The sequence below is a fragment of the Dromiciops gliroides genome, chromosome 2 (genome assembly GCF_019393635.1).
Source record: "Dromiciops gliroides isolate mDroGli1 chromosome 2, mDroGli1.pri, whole genome shotgun sequence".
Lineage (NCBI taxonomy): Eukaryota > Metazoa > Chordata > Mammalia > Microbiotheria > Microbiotheriidae > Dromiciops > Dromiciops gliroides.
This window is the reverse complement of record NC_057862.1, coordinates 264,466,532-264,489,327: the sequence shown is the minus strand read 5'-3', so window position 1 is coordinate 264,489,327 and position 22,796 is coordinate 264,466,532. Positions and strand designations below refer to the sequence as shown.

The 22,796-nt window shown below is 40.5% G+C and overlaps 1 protein-coding gene and 1 gene segment (V, D, J or C); both read right to left on the bottom strand.

The window, feature by feature from the left end:
- Positions 1–956: 956 nt before the first annotated feature.
- LOC122738690 overlaps positions 957–22,796 on the bottom strand; it is a 35,080-nt gene continuing 13,240 nt past the window's right edge. The window contains 1 exon segment of the V gene segment in view: positions 957–1,339. Within this exon segment, the coding sequence occupies positions 957–1,339 (383 nt within the window).
- On the bottom strand, positions 4,746–6,348 carry LOC122739945 (pyruvate kinase PKM-like). The gene is given in 2 exon segments (XM_043981673.1): positions 4,746–5,555; positions 5,557–6,348. Coding segments are annotated over 2 exon segments (1,602 nt in total).

Genomic DNA, 22,796 nt, shown 5'->3' with positions numbered 1-22,796 from the left:
TATAATTTTGATAATATGAGAGATGTGGTTGAAGATTCAGGTTCCCTCCAGTTACAGTATCATGATTCTCTGATATGTTTATGAATATACATACAAGATATGAATATTTGTATAATATATATCCACATTGGAGCATCATATACATAATATAGACATATATTACATATTGAATATACCTGTAGGTAGGTGTGTTTTTCATGAGCACAGTGTATATGGAAATGTTATAGAATGCACATAATAATCCTTGATTTGCCTCATGTTTAACAAATTCAGAGAAATTAGTCACCATGTACAAAACATGTAAACCATTAAAAGAATACATGTTCTCTTTGTGCCTGTGGGCATTAGAAACAGGAAAGATTCTTAGGGACACAAAGTAGATCATACAGAGAGAGACAGACAGAGAGAAACAGAGAGACAAAGACAGAGAGATGAGAGAGAGAGATGTTCAGGTGGGTTGATGGATGGATGGAACAGATATTTACTGAGAATTCAGAAGAAACCATGTATGTTGACATTTTTTTCATCCTCATTCTTCACCTGTTATTATAAGTGGTCTTTCAGTGTTTTTGAGTTCTCTCTCTAAGTCATTCTTGTAACAATTGGAATGACGCCACCTGCTGGAGACTTACTGTAGAAAAACTCCGCCACGAAAGGAAGGTCTTTGAGGGCAAGACCATGCATCTTTTCTTTGGAGTCAGGAAGTGATGTTTGCTGGTGGGAGGAGGAAGGGGGAGTTGGGCGCTCTGTCTCTCTCTCTTTTCCTGAGGACGCTGGTGGAGAAGGGAGCTAGAAATGCACTTTCCCTTTAATAGATAGGAATCTAGGCCTTTTCTCTCTCTCTCTTTACCAAATTCTTATTCTCCTTAATAAATGCTTAAAAGCCTAACTCTAGCTAAAGCTTATAATATATTGGCAACCACTCATTAGATATTTTAGACAGACTAGCTAGAATTTTAGCCCTTAACAGTCTCCACATGGCCTCTCTGGATGAGATTTATGTCTGGTTTCATGCTCCTTTCTCTCACTGTGTCTCTTGCACAGTAATACATGGCTGTGTCCTCAGCTTTAAGGGAATTCATTTGCAGGTGCAGCATGCTGTTGCTGTTGTCCCTGGAGATGGTGAATCGATCTTTCACAGAGTCTGCATAGTGTGTGCTTTCTCCATCATCACTAATGTATGAGACCCACTCCAGCCCCTTCCCTGGAGCCTGGCGGATCCAGCTCATGTAATAGTCACTGAAGGTGAATCCAGAAGCTTTGCAGGAAAGTCGAAGAGATGCTCCAGGCTGTCTCACATCACCCCCAGACTCTACCAGTTGAACTTCACAGTGGACACCTGCCAAAAAAAAAAAAGCCATTAAAGATAATAGTCACACAAATACATCACTGCAAAGAATGTTTCCTCAGTAAAAAAAAAAAAAAAAAAGACAAAGCTACCTTGTAAAAGAGTCAGAATGAAAATTCCATTCAGTCCAAAACCCATTGTACAGACTCTACAGAGTCAGTCCTTAGGAGAGAAAGGCCACACAAAGGAAAAGCTCCTCTCCCAGAACTGCAGACACAGGTTTTGTGCTGGTTTTTATCCCTAGAGGGAGGAGCCCAATTTGCATGTCTTTCTCTGTTTAGTGTGAGGAAGAGCAACTGTCTCCTGCTGTGATGAGTCCCCCTCCCTGAGCTGCAAAGAGAAGTTTCCCTGAAAATTGGTTCTAAAACCCTGGGAAAAATTTTTAGAGAATCTAGAGATCATTGGTAAAGACTCAGTGTCTATCCTTCTCCATCACTCCAATCTATTCTCATTACCAAGAGAATTCTCATTAGGCTTTTCTGTGTTGCTGGTATTTTCCCAGCTTTTCCCTGTGCCATTTCTAATCAGGACAGCTCCTCAAGCCTTTGTCATTTTTGATCTTCAGCATGGATCGAATCTACCTTAGGAATTTTTTCTTTTTCCTAGGCAGTAAGGGGGAATTTCTGAGCTTACTCCTCTGATTGCTTATATGGCTAATTTTTGCTCCTCTTTGGTACTGGATTTCACATGGATTATTTATCCCCAATCTTATTCATGGTTCCTTATATCCAGGATATGATCTGTTGGCATGGGAGAGGTGATTGATAAGTTTTCAGTGTGAGCACTTATCCTTCAGAAATCAGCAGAAACTGAAAATCAGGACTTGAATTAAATGTGTTTTTTAAAAATTTTTTGACTTAACAAAATGGTTCTTTACCCCTTTATTATGTTAATACTGTTAATTAAATTAAATGTTAATAAAGTAGGATTAAACTTAAAAGTGTTGCAAGCATACATTTTTCTCCCATAGAGAGCTATTTTTCCAAAACTTACCAGCACAGGAGGCAGCTAAGTGGCGTAGTGGATAGAGCAATGGCCCTGGAGTCGGGAGTACCTGAGTTCAAATCCGGCCTGACACATAACACTTACTAGCTGTGTGACCCTGGGCAAGTCACTTAACCCCAATTGCCTCACTAAAAAAAAAACAACAAACAAAAAAAAACCCAAAACTTACCAGCACACCGAAGCTCATATTCTTCTTTGAACTGGAGACATTGGACAGGATATAATAAAGCTCAATATCCTGGATCTTAAAAAAGCAAAAACAAAAACATGTTTTGTTTTTCAGAAGGGTTCATTATGTCTGGTGAGACAGTGCCACAATATCCTCTGGAGAATGTATATTTCTTCTCCAGTTTCTTGGGACAGGTATAGGCTGAGCCTCAGAATGTAGGTAGCTCCTTCCCAGACCAACCAAGTCTGCTGCCACCTACTGTACACAGTGGTGTCAGGAGAGAGAACATTTTTCTGGCTTATAACCACTTTATATTAATTCTTTACTCATTAGGGAAAGGTAGTTCCCATCTTCCCATCAGGGACCATGAGAATGCTGGCAAAAATACAAATTATTCTCCAATCAGCTTTTGAGATTGTAAGAATTTGTATATTGCAAAGTCTGAACTGGGTCAGTTTGTCTCTCTGTTTTGTCCTCCCATGGTATAGGCCTTACAAAATATACCCTAGCCTCCCAAGCCTAAAAAGCCTCACTAACACTGTCTTCAAGCTATCTTTCCAAATCTTTTCCCTTTCTTTAACTTAAGGCACTTCTCAACCCTTTGTAATTTGTTTTCTTTTCACTCAGGTCACCTCAGGTCTCAAACGTTGTCATTTCTTCTTCCATATGGCTGCTAAAGTCATGTCTAACCATACCACTGCCATTAATGAACCCCAATTTCTCCATGTTGCCTCTAGGATCTAATATCAAGCTTTAATCTTTACTGTTTAATTTTTTTTCTTAAACTAGCCCCAACTTATCTTTGAAACTTTATGTTAGTCTTCTCATTGAACTCTATAATCTAGTTAAACTAGCCTTCCCTCTGTTCCTTCCAGAGGACTCATTGTCTGCTTTCCATGCCCTTACAATGGATGTCACCTATCCCAGGAAAACCATTCCTCCTAATCTATACTTCTTTTTATTCATTTATTCCTTCAAAGCTCATCTCAGGTGCTACCTTCTACATGAAACTTTTCTTGTTTCCCTCTGTTCCTGCACTCCATCCAAGAGTTATCTTCTATTTGATTTTATACAGACTGTACATATTTTTTTTCTGTATATATTTGCCAACAAAAGAATGTAATCAGTTTGAGAGTGGAGAGTGTTTTCATATCCTAAGCACCTTAATAGGTCTTTAATAAATGGGTGTTAATTGACTGAATAATTGCTTGAATTTGGATAAAGTTCAATATCTGTTAAAGATTCTGTTCACGGAAATTCTCCAAGAAAAAATTCTTTCTTTTTTTTTTTTTTTTGCTTCAGTTTGTGTTTATTGACAAAAATATGTACTCTACAGCCAAATATAGCACAATAGGAGTGTAGGTTTGTTCCAGATTGAAAATAGAAGAGAACTATTGGAGCAACTCAGAAACTCACAATGTAAGAGGGCTGAGGGTTGGGTCATGGGCAAGGAGTGTAGTAAGGCCTGTTGCCTGGGACAGTGGAGATTATTCCCCGGGAAGAACTTCCTTTCCATCCGAGGCTCCCTCCTCCAACTGGAGGAAACAGTGGCTTATGACTGGAAGCTTCTTCCTCCCCACCTAGGTAGGAATGCCTTAGCAGTGGACACCATTGCTAAATACTACATTATTCACCCAAATGTGTTTTAGCAGCTGGATCCAGCTATTTACTTTTTAACTTAAGCGTGTGAAATCAAGACATTTTCATTCACACAATGGAGCTGGGGGAAAGGGAGTGTGGTTTCTCTAGTCAGGAAAGATGTAGAGGCCCATATATTTTGAGGACTTGTATGTAGAGGGACTGTGACTGCTGCCTACTTGTGTGTGCATGAAGGAGGTCTAGATCAATTTAAAACACAATGCTGACATGAGTTACTTCAATCCTCTACATCAAAGATGATCTGCAGGAGGCCAAGCTAAGCCACAGTTGCTCTAGCTTTACCCACCACCAGGGGTGTGCTAAACTGATACTGATGTTACTAGGTGGGGAGGCAGGAAGGCAGTTCTAATATAGTTTTTTGTTTTGTTTTGTTTTGTTTTGTTTTGTTTTTATGAAGAGACTTTAATCTTTTTTGGGGGGGGGGAGTGAGGTTAGCGGTCTAAAGCCTGTAGTAGCTAGGAATGGACACCACCAATAACAGCTGCAGGTCTAACTATTGCAGGCAGGGACAGGGGAGGAGGTGGGGTGCTGAAATCACCCACAATAAGGTCTTCGAATGCCCTTCTATGGAATTGGCACCGAACACATAGTGTTGGTGAAGCCTGGACCTGGACGCCAACCATTTAGCACAATGACCACATCATCTTTCTTGAAAATGCCACGAGCTTTGCCAACTTCCATGGCAAGGTTAACCCTGAGGTCCACATCTTCAGCCCATGACTCATGAACAGGGACCTTGCACAGCACAGGAAAAGCACCTCGGTACAGATGAGACTGGCATGCAGCCTGAGCACAACGAGTAACGGCAATGATGGGGGCCCTGGGACGGTACCTGGCTACCTGATGAGCAGACCTTCCAGACTTGGTGAGGATGATAATGGCCCCACTGCAACACTTGAAGGAAGCCTCTACACCACCCAGGGCAGTGGCTTCAGTGGGATCCTTGGTCATGGGGACCAGGTGGCAAAGCTCTTCAAACAACTGCGTGTGAAAGATGGCAGCCTCTGCCTCTCGGGCAATCAAGTGCTGCTTCCCCACAGCTTCTATTGGATAGTCTCCTTTGGCAGTCTCCCCAGACAGCATGATACAATCAGCTCCATCCAGGACAGCATTGGCCACATCACTACCTTCAGCCCTTGTGGAGCATGGCTTCTTAATCATGCTCTCCAGCATCTGAGTGGCACAGATAACCAGTTTCTCAACTCGATTACACCTTCCAATCATCATCTTCTGATCAATGAAGTCTTTTTCTGCAGGGATCTCAATACCCAAGTCTCCTTGAGCAACCATGATGCCATCCCTGGCTTCCAGGATCTCATCAAATCTCCGGACTCCTTCATGGTTTTCAATCTTGCTGATGATCTTGATATTTTTTTCCTTTCTCTCCCAGGACCTTTCTGACTGCATGGACATCATCTGCCTTTTGGATGAAAGATGCAAATATCATATCCACCCCTTGCTCTAGTCCAAAGTGTAGATCTTGGATATCCTTCTGAGATAGAGCAGGTAAGTCACCAGCTGCTCCAGGAAGGTTCACACCCTTCTTGCTGCCCAGCATGCCACCATTCTCCACCTCAGTTATAAGGCAATTTGGACCTTTCTCTGTCATAAGAAGAGAAATGAGCCCATCATCCACAAAGATTTTGCCACCAACATCCACCACCTTGCAGATGTTTTTGTAGTCTACCCACAGGACATTTTCATCACATTTCTCCACATAGGCATCATCAAAGGTGACTTTGAGAGTGCTTCCCTTCTTCAGCTCCACTTCAGCTGTGCCACTGCCCTTGATGAGTCCAGTCCGGATCTCTGGTCCTTTGGTGTCCAAGGCTATGGTAACAGGCCGGTACTTGATAGGATCAGAAGTATAGCTTTCTATAGCTGTTTGCACATTTTTGATAGTCTCTGCATGGTATTCATGAGTTCCATGGGAGAAGTTCAGACAAGCCACATTCATTCCAGCTTCAATCATCTCCTTTAATGTATCCACAGCTCAGGAGGCTGGGTCAATGATGCAGACGATACCAGTGTTCCGAGCAGCAATGGGCTCTGAGTCGATGTCAAAACAACACATATGTTCCAGAAAGGTGTCAGCCATGGCAGCATACAGCTGCTGCTGCTTAATAGCAGTGAATGCTAACTGACTGTCTGTTTTCCCCAGATCCATGTTGCTCCTAGCGCAGGTGTTCCTTTCCAAAGATCTGCAAAAGACAATGTGTCCTCCTCCCGAAGAAATGCTCTTCTCGAAAAAATGTATTTCTAATAGACCATCTTTAAGAGAAAAAAAACTCAGAGCAATGATGGAAAACCTCAAAATAGAAAAAAACAACAACAGCATCAAAAACAAAAGAAATAGTATGGTTCATTTAGCATCTATACTCCACAGTTCTTTTTTTTTTTTCCCCTAGATTTGGAGATCCTCTTCCATCACGAGTTTCCTGGAACTCTTCTGTGCCATTGCATTGGTGAGAAGAATATAGTCCAGCACAGTAGATCAACACTCAATGTTGATGTTACTGTGTACAATGTTCTTCTAGTTCTGCTCATCCCACTCATCATCAGCCCACACAAGACCCTCCAGGTTTCTCTGAACTCCTCCTGCTCATCGTTTCTTATAGCACAATAGTATTCCATTGTATTCATATACCACAACTTGTCCAGCCATTCCCCAATTGATGGGCACCCCCTCAACTTCCAATTCTTTGCCACCACATAAAGAGCAGCTATTTTTGTACATGTGGGTCCCTTTCCCCCTTCCATGATCTCTTTGGGAAAAAGACCCAAAAGTGGTATTGCTGGGTCAAAGGGTATGCACAGCTTTATCGCCCTTTGGGCATAATTCCAAATTGCTCTCCAGAATCAGTTCACAGCTCCAAAGTGTTCCAATTTTCCCACAGCTTCTCCAACATTTATTATTTTCCTTTTTTGTCATTTTAGCCAATCTGATAGGTGTCAGGTGGTACCTCAGAGTTGTTTTTTTTTTGCATCTCTCTAATCATTAAAGATTTAGAGTATTTTTTCATATGGGAATAGATAGCTTTGGTTTCTTCATCAGAAAACTGCCTGTTCAGATCCTTTGACCATTTCTCAATTGGGGAATGACTTGGGTTCTTATAAATTTGATTTAAAAAAGTAGTATCTTTTTAAAGTTAGCTAATCTTAGAGAGACAAAGAGAGAAAGGAAACCCTATTACACATATTAAAAAAATGAAAAAGAACTCACAACACTTGAAGAAGTACAGGAAACTTGTGGAAATTAATATAAGTAAAAGGTCATGGGGGCAGCTAGGTGGCACAGTGGATAGAGCACTGGCCCTGGATTCAGGAGGACCTGAGTTCAAATGTGGCCTCAGACACTTGCCACTTACTAGCTGTGTGACCCTGGGCAAGTCACTTAACCCTCATTGCCCCACCAAAAAAAAAGTCATAAAACTGACAAATTAGAGGAAATGGATGAATACTTATGAGAATATAAAAGACAGCTGAACAAAAGAAGATATAGATTATTGAAATAACAATTTTTAAAAATTTTATTGATGTTTTCTGTCCCTACCCTTCCCCCTCTTCAAGAAACATTACATATAAAATAATAATTCTACCTAAATTAATTTACTTATTCAGTGCCATACCAGTAAGACTACCTAAAAATTATTTTATAGAGTTGGAAGTTCATCTGGAAGAACAAAAGGTCAAGAATATAAAGAAATTAATTTAAAAAATGCACAGAAAGGTGGGCTAACCATACCAAATCTGAAGCTGTACTATAAAGTGGCAGTCATCACATCCATTTGGTACTGGCCAAGAAATAGAGTGGTGTATCCACGGAATAGGTTAAACACAGGAGACATAGTTTACTGTTTGATAAACCCAAAGACTCCAGCTGCTGGGAGAGGAACTCAGCATTTGACAAAAACTGCTGGGAAAACTGGAATGGCAGAAACTAGGTATAGACCGATATCTTATACTGTATACTAAAATAAGGTCAAAAGGGGTATATGATTTAGACAAAAAGGGTGATACCATAAATAAATTTGGAGAGGAAGAAATAGTTTACTGTTCAGATCTATGGAGAGGAGAGCAATTTATGACCAAACAAGAGATAGTGAATATTATGAAATGCAAAACAGATCATTTTGATAACATTAAATTAAAATGGTTTTGTACAAACAGAATCAATGCAGCTAAAATTAGAAGGGAAACAAAGCTGGGAAACAATTTTTACAGCCAGTGTTTCTGATAAAGACCTCATTTCTAAAATATAACGGGAACTAAATGAAATTTGTTAGAATGCAAGTCATTCTCCAATTGAGAAATGGTCAAAGGATATGAACAGGCAGTTTTCATATAAAGAAATCAAAGCTATCTATTGCCCTATTTTAAAAAATGTTCCAAATCACCACTGATTAGAGAAATGCAAATTAAAACAACTCTGAGGCACCACCTCACACCTATCAGATTGGCTAATATGATAAAAAAGGAAAATAATAAATGTAGGAGAAACTGTGGAAAAATTGGAACACTGATGCATTGTTGGTGGAGTTATGAATGGATCCAACCATTCTGGAGAGCAATTTGGAACCATGCCCAAAGAGCTATGGGACTGTGCATACCCTTTGACACAGTAATACCACTACCAGGTCTGTATCCCAAATAGATCATAAAAGGACCCACATGTACAAAAATATTTATAGCCCCTCTTTCTCTTTGTGGTGGCAAAGAATTGGAAATTGAGGGGTTGCCCATCAATTGGGGAATGGCTGAACAAGTTGTGGTATATAAATGTAATGGATACTACTGTGCTGTAAGAAATTTATGAGCAGGCCAATTTCAGAACAACCTGGAAAGACTTAAGCGGACTGATGCTGAGGGAAGTGAGCAGAACAAGGAGAACATTTTACACAGTAACAGCAACATTGTGGGATGATCAACTGTGATAGACAGCTCTTCTCAGCTGGGCAATGATTCAAGACAATTCCAAAGAACTCATGATGGAAAATGTTCTCCACATCCAGAAAAAAAGAACTGTGCATTCTGAATGCAGATTGAACCATACTGTTTCTGTTTTTGTTTTTTTCTTTGTTGAGGTTTTTCCCTTTTGTTCTGATTCTTCTTTCACAACATGCATATGATTGTACATATATAACATATATCAAATTACTTTCTGTCTTGGGGAGGCGGGAGAAAAGGGAGGGAGGATAAAAATTTGGAACTAAAAATCTTATGAAAACAAATGTTGAAAACTATCTTTACATGTAATTTGGAAATGATAAAATGTGTTAATAATTTAAAAGAAAAATGAACCATTACATATGACAAACCAAGTCAGTACAACTCATAAATACATTAAGATACTCCAAAACCATGTGCAATGTGTAATAGCTGTGGGCTTCCCACCTCAAGAAAGGGGTAAGTTGGGGTTGTCTTGTGATATCTTTTCATTTTAGTCCCACCTTATCTTTAAAATTTCATTATATTCACTTTTAATTTGGGGGGGGGGTATGTCATCATTTTTTTCCATTTAAATTTTAGTACTTACTGGGTATATTGGGGTTGGAGGAGACTTTGTTTATTTCACTCTGAAGCAATTGATATACATCTTTATATGGTTCTTTAGAGATATATATATATATTTATCTCTAAATGGTCCTTTATATTTATGATTGGATACAAGAGCATTAAACTCCCTTTTTAACCTTTCCCTTATTTATCTTCCAGACCAGTAAGTGGAAAAAGCCTCTGATCTTTAGTTAGGGCTTTTATTGTTTGGGAATTACAAGGTGATGTTGATTAGAGAGATAGGAAAGTAGAAATACAAACAAATAGTCTTAAATCTAAGCTTAGTCTATATTCTGCATAGAACTCACCAAAAACCCAAGACCACCTCTGAGGCTGAAAGCCGCGTCAAGCACATGCTGTTACGGAGAACCCGGCCAAGTCAAACCTGAGTCAGCGTCTGTGTGTGCAGCTCGAGTCAGCGAACGAGGAGAGCGGAAAAAGACCCTACTTCCGTTCTCTCCTTGCCTTTTAAGCTCGCACCCTGGAAGTGGAGTGCTTAGCAGACGGACTGTTGGTTCCTCACGGTCTCCTCCCCAAAGGGTGGTCCTTCAAAAAACTGGTGTCTTTCAGATATCGCTAACTGACTGTTAAAAAAACGTTCACTTTTTACCACATTCCCCCCTTTTGCTTCCTCAAGAATGTTTCCTTGACAGAACAGTAAAAAAAATAACAGAATATAATAATCTATGCCAACTAATAATATGTTAACAACAATATAGAAGAGGAAGAGAGGAAAGTTTTGTCCAGAGGGGCGGTTTTTTTTGTTGCATATATATTCTCTCCAGGGCCTGCATCAGAGTTCACAGCAAGTTAGTCTCTGAAATGATAAGTTTCCATACTTTCAAAATCTCATATTAATTTCACCAAAGACAGTATGATGGTAAAAATGCATGCTATGCTGCATAACTGAGAATATATTAGTGATATATACAATTATTCCAAACCATATCCAGAGTATAATGACATATAAATGAATTGAACCACAATTTGTTTAGCCATTCCTCAACCAATGGCCACCTGCTTTGTTTCCAATTCTTAGCTATCACAAAAAGTGCTGATAAAAATATTTTGTATTATATGGAGACTTTCTTCTTTGGTTTCCTTAGTATATAAGCCCAGTAATGGAGTCTCTGCTTCAAAGCATATTGACATTTTAATCACTTTATCTGCATGATTCCAAACTGATTTCTAAAATGGTTGTACCATTCTGCACCTCCATGAACAGCATATTAGTGTGCTTATCTTCCCCCAATCCTTCTAACATTGACTATTGCCAATTTTTGGCATTTTTGCTAGTTTGTAAGGTGTGAGATTTGTTTTAATTTTTTTATAACAGAATTCTTTTGATTCACATTTCTCTTATCAGTGATTTGGAACACTTTTTAATGTGATTGTGAATACTTTGCAGTTTTTGTGTGTGTGTGAGATCTGTTTGAAACACGTTCTCTACCTCCTGATCGAGTGCAGATAGACTCAAGATAATGAGGGAGTTATAGTTTAACACAGTTACAGTATGAATTTGTTTGATTTGAATATGTTACAAAGGGTTTTTTTTTTTCCTTTTTTTGGTTGGGGGAAGGAAGAAGGGGATTATTAAGATGACGCCCCTAGAAAAAGGGAAGAAAAAAAGATTACTGAAGCATCATTAGAAATATCAAGTTCAGGGGCAGCTAGGTGGCACAGTGGATAAAGCACCGGCCCTGCATTCAGGAGGACCTGAATTCAAATCCAGCCTCAGACACTTGACACTTACTAGCTGTGTGACCCTGGGCAAGTCACTTAACCCCCATTTCCCTGAAAAAGAAAGAAAGAAAGAAAGAAAGAAAGAAAGAAAGAAAGAAGAAAGAAAGAAAGAAAGAAAGAAAGAAGAAGAAGAAGAAGGAAGAAGGAAGGAAGGAAGGAAGGAAGGAAGGAAGGAAGGAAGGAAGGAAGGAAGGAAGGAAGGAAGGAAGGAAGGAAGAAGAGAGAGAGAAAGAAAGAAAGAAATATCAAGTTCAGAAAGAAGCAGAGATAAGCAAGATAATTTGGAAAGGAATGTGTTGAATTAACTATATACTTTTTTAAAGGAAGGAAAAGAAATCAACAAATTCATACACATTCCTACTTATTTGTTCTATTTTGTGTGTGTGTATGTATATATGTGTGTGTGTGTTTATGTTTGTGTGTTTAAGGTGAGTGATGCTTATATAGCAGCATAAGAAATTATAAAAACTTTATTCAATGGTGTCATTGGGGATGATTTTATGCAAATCACAACTGTGGTGACTCCCACACTAGAGTTATCCTCAAAACATTGAGTGACCAATTTGTGAACTGCAGCTGTTGAATAAGTGGCCGCTCTCTAGCAGTCTCATAAATCTACATCCTAGTCCTTCACCTCACTAAGTGGGTACTTTGTTTCATTGTAGTTGGTGATAATTACACTGGGAAAAATTCTTCATTTTTCAATGTAGTTTGTCTTCATTATATCCTTGTCACTGTATAAATTGTCATTTCTGCTTCTGATCATTTCATTCTGCATCAATTTCATTACATCACATTTATATACCACATCTTTTTCAGTCATTTCTCATTGTATGAGCCACTCCCTCAGGTAATTTTATGCAAATCACAACTGTGGGGGCTCCCACACCAGGGTTATCCTCAAAACTTTGAGTGACCAATTTGTGAATTGTAGCTGCTGAATAAGTGGTTCCTCTCTGGTGGTCCCACAAATCTACATCCTAGTCCTTCACCTTACTAAGTGGGTACTTTGTTTCATGATTAGCCCTCTGGAATCACTGTAGTTGGTGATAATTACACTGAAAAAAATTCTTCATTTTTCAATGTGGTTTGTCTTCACTATATCCTTGTCATTGTATAAATTGTCATTTCTGCTTCTGATCACTTTCTTCTGCATCAATTTCATTACATCACATTTCTATACCACATCTTGTTCAGTCATTTCTCAGTTTATGAGCCACTCCCTCAGATTCCCATTCTTTGACACTTAGAACAAATCCTTTTTTAGAATTAATTCTTCCCTTAATAATCTACCTAGCTGCCCCCCATCCCATTAATTTAAAAAAATTTTATCCTCCCTCCCCCCCCTCTTATTTTCCTTTTGAAATAGTTGCCCTGGGGCCAAAAAAAAACGAAAATGAAAACCAAACAAACAAACAAACAAACAAAAAACAACCCTGAGTTCCAATCAGGTTTCACACCATTGGGCAAGTCATCCCTATTTGCCTCATCTCAAAAATGAGTTGTAGAAAAAATGTAAAACCATGCCTTTATCTTTGCCAAGAAACCCCCAAATGAGGTCATGACGCAACTATAATGACTAAAAAATTTTTGTCCTCAAGTCTGTGTGTAAGTTTTCTTCCCTTATTTAGACAGTTTAGATAAGACTAAGGTACAGGTGTCAGCCACACCCTCCCACCAGGTGGTTTTGTTTACGTAAATGTTTACTTATGCACCCTGATTATGTAACATAATTTTCCTAACCTTTCTTTCCCTTTCTCCCTTGTATGATTGTTCTTCCCCTCTCTATTCTTCAAATATAACAGAACAATTCTCACCTGTCTAATTAGACTTCCTCCATAGAGACACAATCTCTCCATATTTGAATGTAAATGTTTTATCCTTGTTTGGTCTTTATGTTCATGCTTATGATAAAAGGGGAAAGGAAGACAGGGAGAAGGAGGAAGGTAGTAGGCATTTATCCAATGCTTTCTGTGTTCCAGGAACTGTGCTGCTTTCATAAATATTATCTTTTTGCATCCTAACAACATTCATAGGTGCCATTCTAGTTGAGGAAACCAAGAAAAACAAAAGTTAAGTGATTCACCCCAGAGTTACAACGCTGGTGACTGAGGCCAGTTTTGAACTCAGGTTTTCTTAATTCCAGGGCCAGTGTTTTATCCACTGTACCACTAAATGTGTCAAGGAGAGGTTTCAGAAAAACATGATTTTTCATTCATGCTTGCATTTTTATTTCTCTGAACTCCTATATTTGAACTTCAGTGTTTCTATATGGTTCTGGTCTTTTTATGAGGAATTCTTTGAAGTCCTCAATTTAATTAAAGGTCCAGGTTTTGCTAGATAAGTTATTCTTGGCTGTAAACTTTTAGACATAGTGTATTCCAAGTTTTCCACTTCTTTACAGTGACGGCTGCTAAATCATTTGTGATCCTGTTTGTGACTCCTCGGTATTTGAATTATTTATGGATATTTATAGGAATGTTTTCCTTGACCTAAAAAGCTCTTGATTTTAGCTATAACATTCATTTGGTTTCATTTGGAGTTTTCTTTCAAGAAATGACCAATGTATTATTTTTCCTATTTCTATTTTACCCTCAGATTCTTTTTATATACTGTAAAGTTCTTTTATTTTAATTCTTTCCTTTTCCTTTCTTTCCTCCCCCTACCCACCTTAGAGAAGGCTACTTTTAGACACAAATAGGTACATGTGTATACACACATGTGTGCATATATAAAAAATTCATGTTTATGTATGCATATGTACACATATATGCATATATATGAAAATTATTTTATACACACTTCTATTTATCAGTTCTTTCTCTAGGTACAGATAACATCTTTATTCATATATCCTTTATAGTTAATTTGGGTATTTATAATAAGTAAAATAACTTATTTGTTCAAAGTTGTTGTTAAAACGATATTGCTGTTTTGAATACAATGTTGTCTACCAAGTTCTTTTGTTCCATCCCTCTAAGACAAACCTGAAGGTGAAGTGGGGATGAATTTAATTGATCAAATTGATCATGAGGCATCCCAGAGAATTATGAGACTCAGTGACTCAGTTTCTAAATTTTATTAAGACTGTGATGACCACAGGGAGAAAGATGTCTTGAATAGGGAGATGAAAATGGTTATATTTATACTGAGAAAAATAGGTTACTTCCTCATTATCTTAATCTCCTCCTTGTGGAAGGTTTATTTGCTATTTTGGAATTCCTAAGACATCCTCTAAAGTGGCTACCTTTTTCCCTAGGGGTGTGTTTTGGGGGTTTAAATGTCATAAGGTGAACCTAAGGACACATTTGGTCCTTCTGCACATGTTCCTAAAGACATGCTTAAACTTGTCAGACCCCAATGGTTTCTCTGTTTAGGATTATCTCTTCACTTTAAGATCTGGTTTCTAGGTACAGTTTCTGTTTCTTGTCATCCAGGAATATTAATGGCTATTAATGGTTTATGGTCCCTGGTTACTGTCTCCTTAGACTTCTGTTGATAATGTTTGTTGATAAAGACTCAAATCCTCTGGTAACAGTTGAGTTTATCTGTTAACCCTTTAAAAATTTTTTTTTTAATTTTAATTTTTTGCAGGGCAATGAGGGTTAAGTGACTTGCCCAAGGTCACACAGCTAGTGTCAAGTGTCTGAGGCTGGATTTGAATTCAGGTCCTCCCGAATCCAAGGCCAGTGCTTTATCCACTGCACTACCTAGGTTCCCCCTGTTAACCCTTTTTTAAGCTACTATTTGTTTGCCAGATTCTTTTTTTTTTTTTTTGGTGAGGCAGTTGGGGTTAAGTGACTTGCCTAGGGTCACACAGCTAGAAGTGTTAAGTGTCTGAGGCCAGATTTGAACTCAAGGTCCTCCTGACTACAGGGCCAGTGCTCTATCTACTGCGCAACCTCACTGCCCCTTAAGCTACTATTGATAGGAGCTCAAGTCTTAGGTTATCTGTGAACCCCTTTTAGCTACAATCGAATCTTAGATTATCTATTAACCCTTTTTAGCCTCCTCCTTTAAAAGGAATTGACAGTTTGATACATCTGTCACCTCTGAAAAAGGTAATAACCTCTGAGTAGACAGCCCAAATCACAAGCTCAGTCTGATCCCCCCCACCAAAAGAAGCAAATGACAGCAATAATAGGTAACTCCTCCAAGGTTCCTGATGTGGGATGAGTATCCTGGGTTGCATGACTCCACTTTTCCATTATTTTGTTCCTTGCTCCTTGTTACCTTGTCTATTGGATCTCTTGTGGCACTTGTCCTGGCCCTGTTGTAAATGTTTTGCTTCCTATTTATTGTTGCCATCTTGTTGACTGGCTTAGGCTTCTGCCCTAGCCACCCTCTTTTGTTCCTTTTCTGTTCTCTTCCACTTGAGCCATCCCTTTGCCCTTTGCCTCCAGCAACTTGTGTCTACTGAAGGGCTGAATTCCACTGGATCTTTGCCTGTGACTACATTTCTGGCCTGTGCCCAGAATTACTTGCCCTTATTAGGTTGGATGGACCAAACTAACAGTGACCTGGGTGACACCTCCCATTGGTTCTCATAAGTAATCCCATCTCTGGTGATTTTTCCATATCCCTCCCAACCCCTACTACAAAGAATTATCTTAGGTTATTCTCTGCCTTTGGGATCAAGTCGATCACTATTATGGTTCAGCAGAGCATTCAATTACTTAATGCCTATTTAATGGTCAGTGATGGAACTCCTCTTGACAAAATGAGGGAATGTTGAATGCAGCTGTCAGAAGAGTTATCTGACCCTGACCCCATGGTCAGAACAGGTTTGAACTAGTGAGATCTTATCTTGTGGCTTCTCTGTTGCTGCAACTGAAGCCCACTGTTCTGATCAGATGTCACCATTTCCCCCAATCCCACCCACCCCTAGCCCAAGCCTTCAGAATAATTTGCTGTACAACTTGATCCTCCCTATTGTTGCCCCTCACAAGCCCCTTCTTCCTCTCCATGCCACTCTAGTACTCCTGATGCTGCTGATATTCTTAATTACAATTCCCTAATCTCCACTAAAGATCCTTATTGTTGCTTCCTTGGTAGTCCTCCTTATTTCATGGTGACAGAAAAACAAAAGAGGAGTCTCTCATTCATTATGTTTTCATTAATTAAGTAGCAATTGACTTTTTTGGGGAGAGATTTTCTGATAAACTAGCCCCCACAACTAAGGGAAAAGAAAAAAAGGTATAAACCTTTTGAGATTTATTAATTATTTTATTTATTTGTTTATTATTTATTTATTTAATCAATTTTTATTTAGGTAGTTTTATTATTATTTGTAGCCAATTATGGTCTCAGGAGTGCTATAGCCTAGAGAGGAGTTAGATGGTTTCTCTAGACATTGACAGGGCAATGCAATATCTTCTACTTTGTAACATTAAAAATTCACTTCAACACAAAATATTAAGAAATAAAATTTGCTCTAGCCTCTAACACTTTCCTGATTTTTCCTTATAGATAGATGAGTTAAATCAAGAACAAAAGACCTTTCCTCCTAAATGCTTTAAGGGTTTATCACCTTTATCACATGCCTCACTCAAAGAAAGTGACTTCTTCCATTACACTATTTGTATCCTTTTAGACACTGAAAGGGGAATGATAAAGCAAAGAGTTTAGTGGTGACTATTTTTTGGAATGTTAAACTCAAATTGAATTTTAATATACTATGACATTTTTCCTATTTGAGGCTCCTATAACTATTTCTTATTATAGAGAGATATCTGAGGGTATGGACTGTGTTCATTTGAGCATTTCTCTTTATCACCTTGACATTGTCAACTAGACCAACATCTTGTTCTGTGGAGGCCAGAGCTGTACTGACAGAGCAGGCAAGAACAAACCAAATAAACACTTATTTTGAAATTTGTGCATGAGGTTGGTGAGTGTAGCAGTGGATAGAATATTAGACCTGGAATAAGGGAAACCTGCGTTCCATTTTACATTTCTTTACCTACTGGACTCTGGGAAAATCAATCTCTCTTAGTTAATTTCCTAATGTGTGCCTATATCAGGTTGTTGTGAGTAAGTACATGGAGAGTGCTTTTCAAAATTTAGAGCGCTATATAACTGTGTGAGAAACAGGTGCAGACCACCTTCTCAAAATAATTTCCTTCAGTGGTAACTTTGGTATGACAAAGCCTTTTATTGTATTCTCATGAAAATGGACACCCACAGTAAAACCAATTAATGAGTGCCAGTGCTAAAAGTGTGCAGCCCATATTTATCCTCAGCCCTGACTTAGTAAGTCCCTCCCTGAGGAATTATAAGTTGCTAAGCTCAGGTTCACAGTCTTCCAGGAAGAGTTCTAACCACATTCTCCTTGATATGTTATCCCTCTCATCCACATACAACCCAAGTTCAAAAATGAGGTGGAGATTTCAGGCATGGGAGGAGAAGTTAATATTAATAAATCTATTAAGCAAATGCACCAGTGACTAGGGTTGAACTTTTACCTACTTTTACTAGAGCACCAATGAGAGTAAATTGAGACTGGTTTTTATCAGTTCTCCCTCTAGCCCTGAAAAATATACTTTTCTCAAATTCTTGAGTTGACCTAGTTTACTAGATAATACTGCCTTGCTGTTCCTTATATGGGCATGCTTTTCCCTAACTGAGAAGAGTCCACTACTTTAACTGGTTGTTACTGTATATCTCACAACTGGTAGTTATTAATAAAATCATTGTTATCATTATTGTTATTTTGGAAACTAAAAGACTTCTCAACAGTTTAAGGATAGAAGTCAAAATAGAAACAGGTATGACTGTGATGGTATAGAAGATTACACAAGCCATAAAATTATTTTGAGGAAACATCTTTATGTTTTAAATTGAATTGCCTTTAGGCATACACCTAGCAGTAGGATAACATGTACTTGGATTTATGGAAACAAGATTGCAGAGTGAGGAAGGAACCCTCTGATGCCCTCCCAAATTTTCCCTCCAAACAACTAGATAACTGACTCTGAATTGTTCCAGGAGCAGGGAAGCAAAGGAAGGTATGAAGGAAAGGTCTGTCTTGCCTGGGTGATAGTGAGGTCCAATCAGTGCAGCAGGAACAACAGCAGCAGGCATGGCAGCAGTAGCAGTGGAGGCAACAGTAGCTGCAAGAGCAGGAGCAGGAGCAGTGGCCCTAGGTGATGGCAGCTGAGTTAGGTGGTTGCAGCCAACTGAGGTGGGGGCAGCAGCAAAAGAGTCAGCAACTGCAGCAACAGAAGCAGTGGGCCTCATAGCAGGGCACCTGCAACAAGCATCTAAGCCTGGGGCAATTCATCAGTGAAGCCTCATCCTCCTGCAAACCAGTGGTCCCCTAGGCAAGTGAGCAGTCTAGGCTAACATAACAAGGCCCCACACCAGTGACCCCACCAACAGCACAGGACACTGGGGAGGCCCTGAACTCACTACTGACCAGTAATGAAGCCTTGCCTTGAGTGCCTATCTTCTGGTGCCCTTAAGTGAGGAGGAGATTTTAGTCCCTGACTCAAACTCTTTTCCTTTTTTTGGGAAGCAGTGAGGTCAGACCTTGTCAAGGTATGTTCAGGATTTGCTTTTCACTCCTGCACTCAGGTTTTGCTCCTTTGGGAGGCAGGCTTCCCAAATTGTGCAAGGGAATTTCTCATTGATCCGGGAGATTTACCCCGTGGGATTTCCCTTTGATCTGTTATGGGGGGAAGATGGGGTACGGGTTTGGGGTAGGGGTTCTTAGGAATTCCTCTTTAAAGAATTATACCCTCTTGCTCACAAAAGCAATTAGAATAAGATAGTAGTTTATTTAGGGAAAAGGGAGGGGAGGAGAGGGGAGGGGAGTTATTCCTACATCTCTTTGGGAGTCTAGGTTAGTACATTTCTTCAGAGAGTCTGCTAAGCGGCTCATGAAGACAGCAGGATTTTTGTCAGACCCCTGTGTTATCTCCCTCACCTTTCCATAATAACTGTCCTCAATATTCATTTTATCAGCCAGTCTGCTCCTGACATTAGGAGAGAGCTCCAGAAGTTAGACTGGGGTCCGCAGATCCCATCCTCACAACTCCTTGATATTGCATTTAAGATTTTTAATAACAGGGACCTTGCAGTAGCCAAAGAGAGAGAAAAGATGGCTCATGCCCGCTCCATAGACCAAGCTTCTATAATAGCAGCAGCCATCACCACATCTGCTACCAGCAGAACTCCGGCTGGCCGAGATTCTGGCAGCTGCAGTAAACCGGGACACAAAAGTGGGGGACGATGCACGAAGGGCAGCACCCAAGAGATCAGCTTAGCGAAAACCCAGCGCTCTGCAGCTTGCTCTCCTGGCCAGCACCTTGTCAGGCCCATGGCCAAGCTGGACATAGGAGGCAAACCTAGGAATGGTTTTGGGGCGACCTCTGTCTTACTCTTTGGTTCAGGTCCTAGTGAGAGGGACATATGGATATGACCCTCCACTGAGATGGAAAGTGCCCCCCCCTTCGGCCTAGTGATCTGATCTCAAAGTCTTAAAGCCCTTTACAGCCCCCTATTTCTCTCCCTCTATTTTTTTTCTAGAGAGAGGCAATAATGGGAAGCTACTATCCCCCCTTTCTAAATATAGGCATATCAACCTAAAAATTGCTTCATAGGGTCTGCACCGAGACATTATGTAGATACGATAAATTGTTGCTGAAACATGAAATTTTGCAAAATAACCTATGACTGAACCCCTGAGGTTGGGGCACTCTGACCCAGGAGAGAGGGACTTATCACTGAACATCCCAGGAGAAAGATTTATTGCTGAACCCAATTACCACATTTTTGCTCAAATCAGATGTCTGTAAAAAGTGATTTATTGCTGAACCCAATTACCGCATTTTTTTTGCTCAAATTAGATATCTGTAAAAAGTATAAAAACTGCTTGATTCCTAATCCCGGTGTGTCACACCTCCTGGTTGTCCCAGTGAGTGTGGTACACCTTTCTTTCGAAAGAAATAAAATCAATGCTTCGGCCTCCTTTCTCCTCAAGTCTCTATTACAGGGGTCAGTGGGTGTACTCCCATCCCACTCAGTTGGTGCCGTGACTCGGATCCCCCCACCCCCTCCGGTGGTCGTGGAGCTCGGGAGAAAAGGGGGGCCCCTGCCTTCCTTTTAAGGCAGCCTTTTCATTCCTGACCCTCTGTGACCTGTGGAGTAGGCGGCTGAGATCCGAGCTACAGGGACTGGGGAGCAAGGACTTCAAAGCAGCAATGGGTCAGGTAAGAATTGATTGGGAATTGGTACGAGGGCCACGTAAGTCTCGTGCACGGAGCCAGGTTGGAGGTGATCCTGGTTGGCTGAAAATGTCCCAGAAGGGGAAATTGACTTTGGGCGGAGGGACCGGACAAAGAGATTCTTGAGTGTGTGTGTGTGTGTGTGAGGGAAGGAAGTTGAGTCTGGGGTCCGAACTCATACGGCTTTCCGGTCGAATCCTGCCAGGGGAATTATACCTGGATGACCTATTGCTAAGAGCGGGACCCCACTAAGGACTCTGCCTTCCGGAGTGAATCAGTCATTCCCCTCTGATGAGGGAGATGTGGGTTGAGAGTGGTACCAGAGAAGTAAGCATTTCCCAGCGTTGATTGCGTAAGCGACGACCTGGGTCTGAACCTCTGGGAAGCGAAACTGAGGTCTCTGTTCGGTGCTCCCAACCAAAGCCCCTTCCCTGACATGTAAGGGAAGAACCTCCAGGAAAAGTGTCAGGTCTGGATCAGGTGAGGGGGCGGCTTCTGACCCGACGCGTGGAGCTCAGAACGAAGGCTGCTACCCCAAGATGCTGGCGAGAGAGATGGGACAGGCTAAATCCCAATCTAAGACCCGATTACCGGTGGTACCCCGGGATAGCCCTCTTGGTAACAAATTGAATAACTGGGATGACCTAGAGGGACCAGAACTTGATAAAGAAAAGATGATAAGGTACTGTTGTCAGGTCTGGGCAGGACAAGCCATTCAGGGACCTGCAGTCACCTGGCCAAAGTTTGGATCTGAGGAATTGTGGGTGTGCCAGGCATTAAATATCTATGTAAATGGGAAAAAGGATTGTAGCCGGGAAGAAAGTCTTTATGCAGCTTTATGGCTGCCCAGAGGGATTAAGGTGATGATAGTTAAAGAGGGGGGCTTAGGGGGAGAAACTGAAATAAAAGTCCATAGAGAAACTGACAAAGAAGGGGAGGGTGTTCGTTCAGAAGAATGGGACCCTCTTTCTTCCCTCCCTCCCCCTTATGTGCTCCCTCCCTCTGCGCCGGCAAGAAAAGATACCCCTGAGGAGCATCCGGAGGAGACTCCAGGGGAAAAATATCCCGAAATTCCTGGAAAGGAGGGCAGCAGGGAGGTTAAGCAATTGATAAAAGACCAGTTAAATCTTCCCTTTAAGTCAAACCATTCCAGGTTCTATCCCCTTCGGGAGGTTCCTCTGGGGGAGGGGCAGATCGGTTATGTAAATGCCCCATTAAGTAGCTCTGAAATCAGAGCTTTTAAAAAGGATATGAAAAACCTGTTAGAAGATCCCACCGGTCTGGCAGAACAGCTAGACCAGTTTCTGGGCCCCAATATATATACTTGGTCAGAGTTAATGTCCATTCTTACACACCTCTTTTCTCCAGAAGAGAGAGGCCAGATTAGGAGGTCAGCCATGCGAATTTGGGAGGATACTCATCCCCCAGGGCCCAGGGGAGGAATACCTGGAGACCAAAAATTCCCCCTCCAGGATCCAGGGTGGGACCATAATAATGAAGATCATTTGCAGCATATGAGAGATCTGAGAGATATGGTTGTTCAGGGAATCAAAGTAGCAGTTCCCAGTAATCAGAATTTGAGTAAAGTTAGTGCTACTAAACAGAAGAAAGGGGAATCTCCATCAGATTTCCTTGAAAGACTGAAGGAACTGATGAGAAAATATGGGGGCATAGATGATAATTCCCCCACCTATGAGCACTTACTTAAGAGTTGGTTTGTGGCAAATTCATGGCCAGATATCTCTAAGAAATTACAAAAAGATGGGACTTGGGCTGAAAAGGGACTTCCCGAGTTACTCCAGACTGCACAACAGGTGTTTGTGCGTAGGGAAGATGAGGTTGAAAAGACCTCCAGGAATCAGATAAAATTGATGGCCCAGATGACTGAGATGCAGGATAAAATGGTCAGGGCCCAGGAAGAGCAGAACAAGATCTCAAGGGTCCTGGTGCAAAGGGAGAGACAATGGAAAGGGGGAAAGCTAGGATCTAGGACAGAAAGAACACTAAAAATGAAGAAGAAAAGAGAGGAATCCCGACCCCCCTTAGTATGCTATGAGTGTCAGCAGGAAGGGCATATGAAAAGGGACTG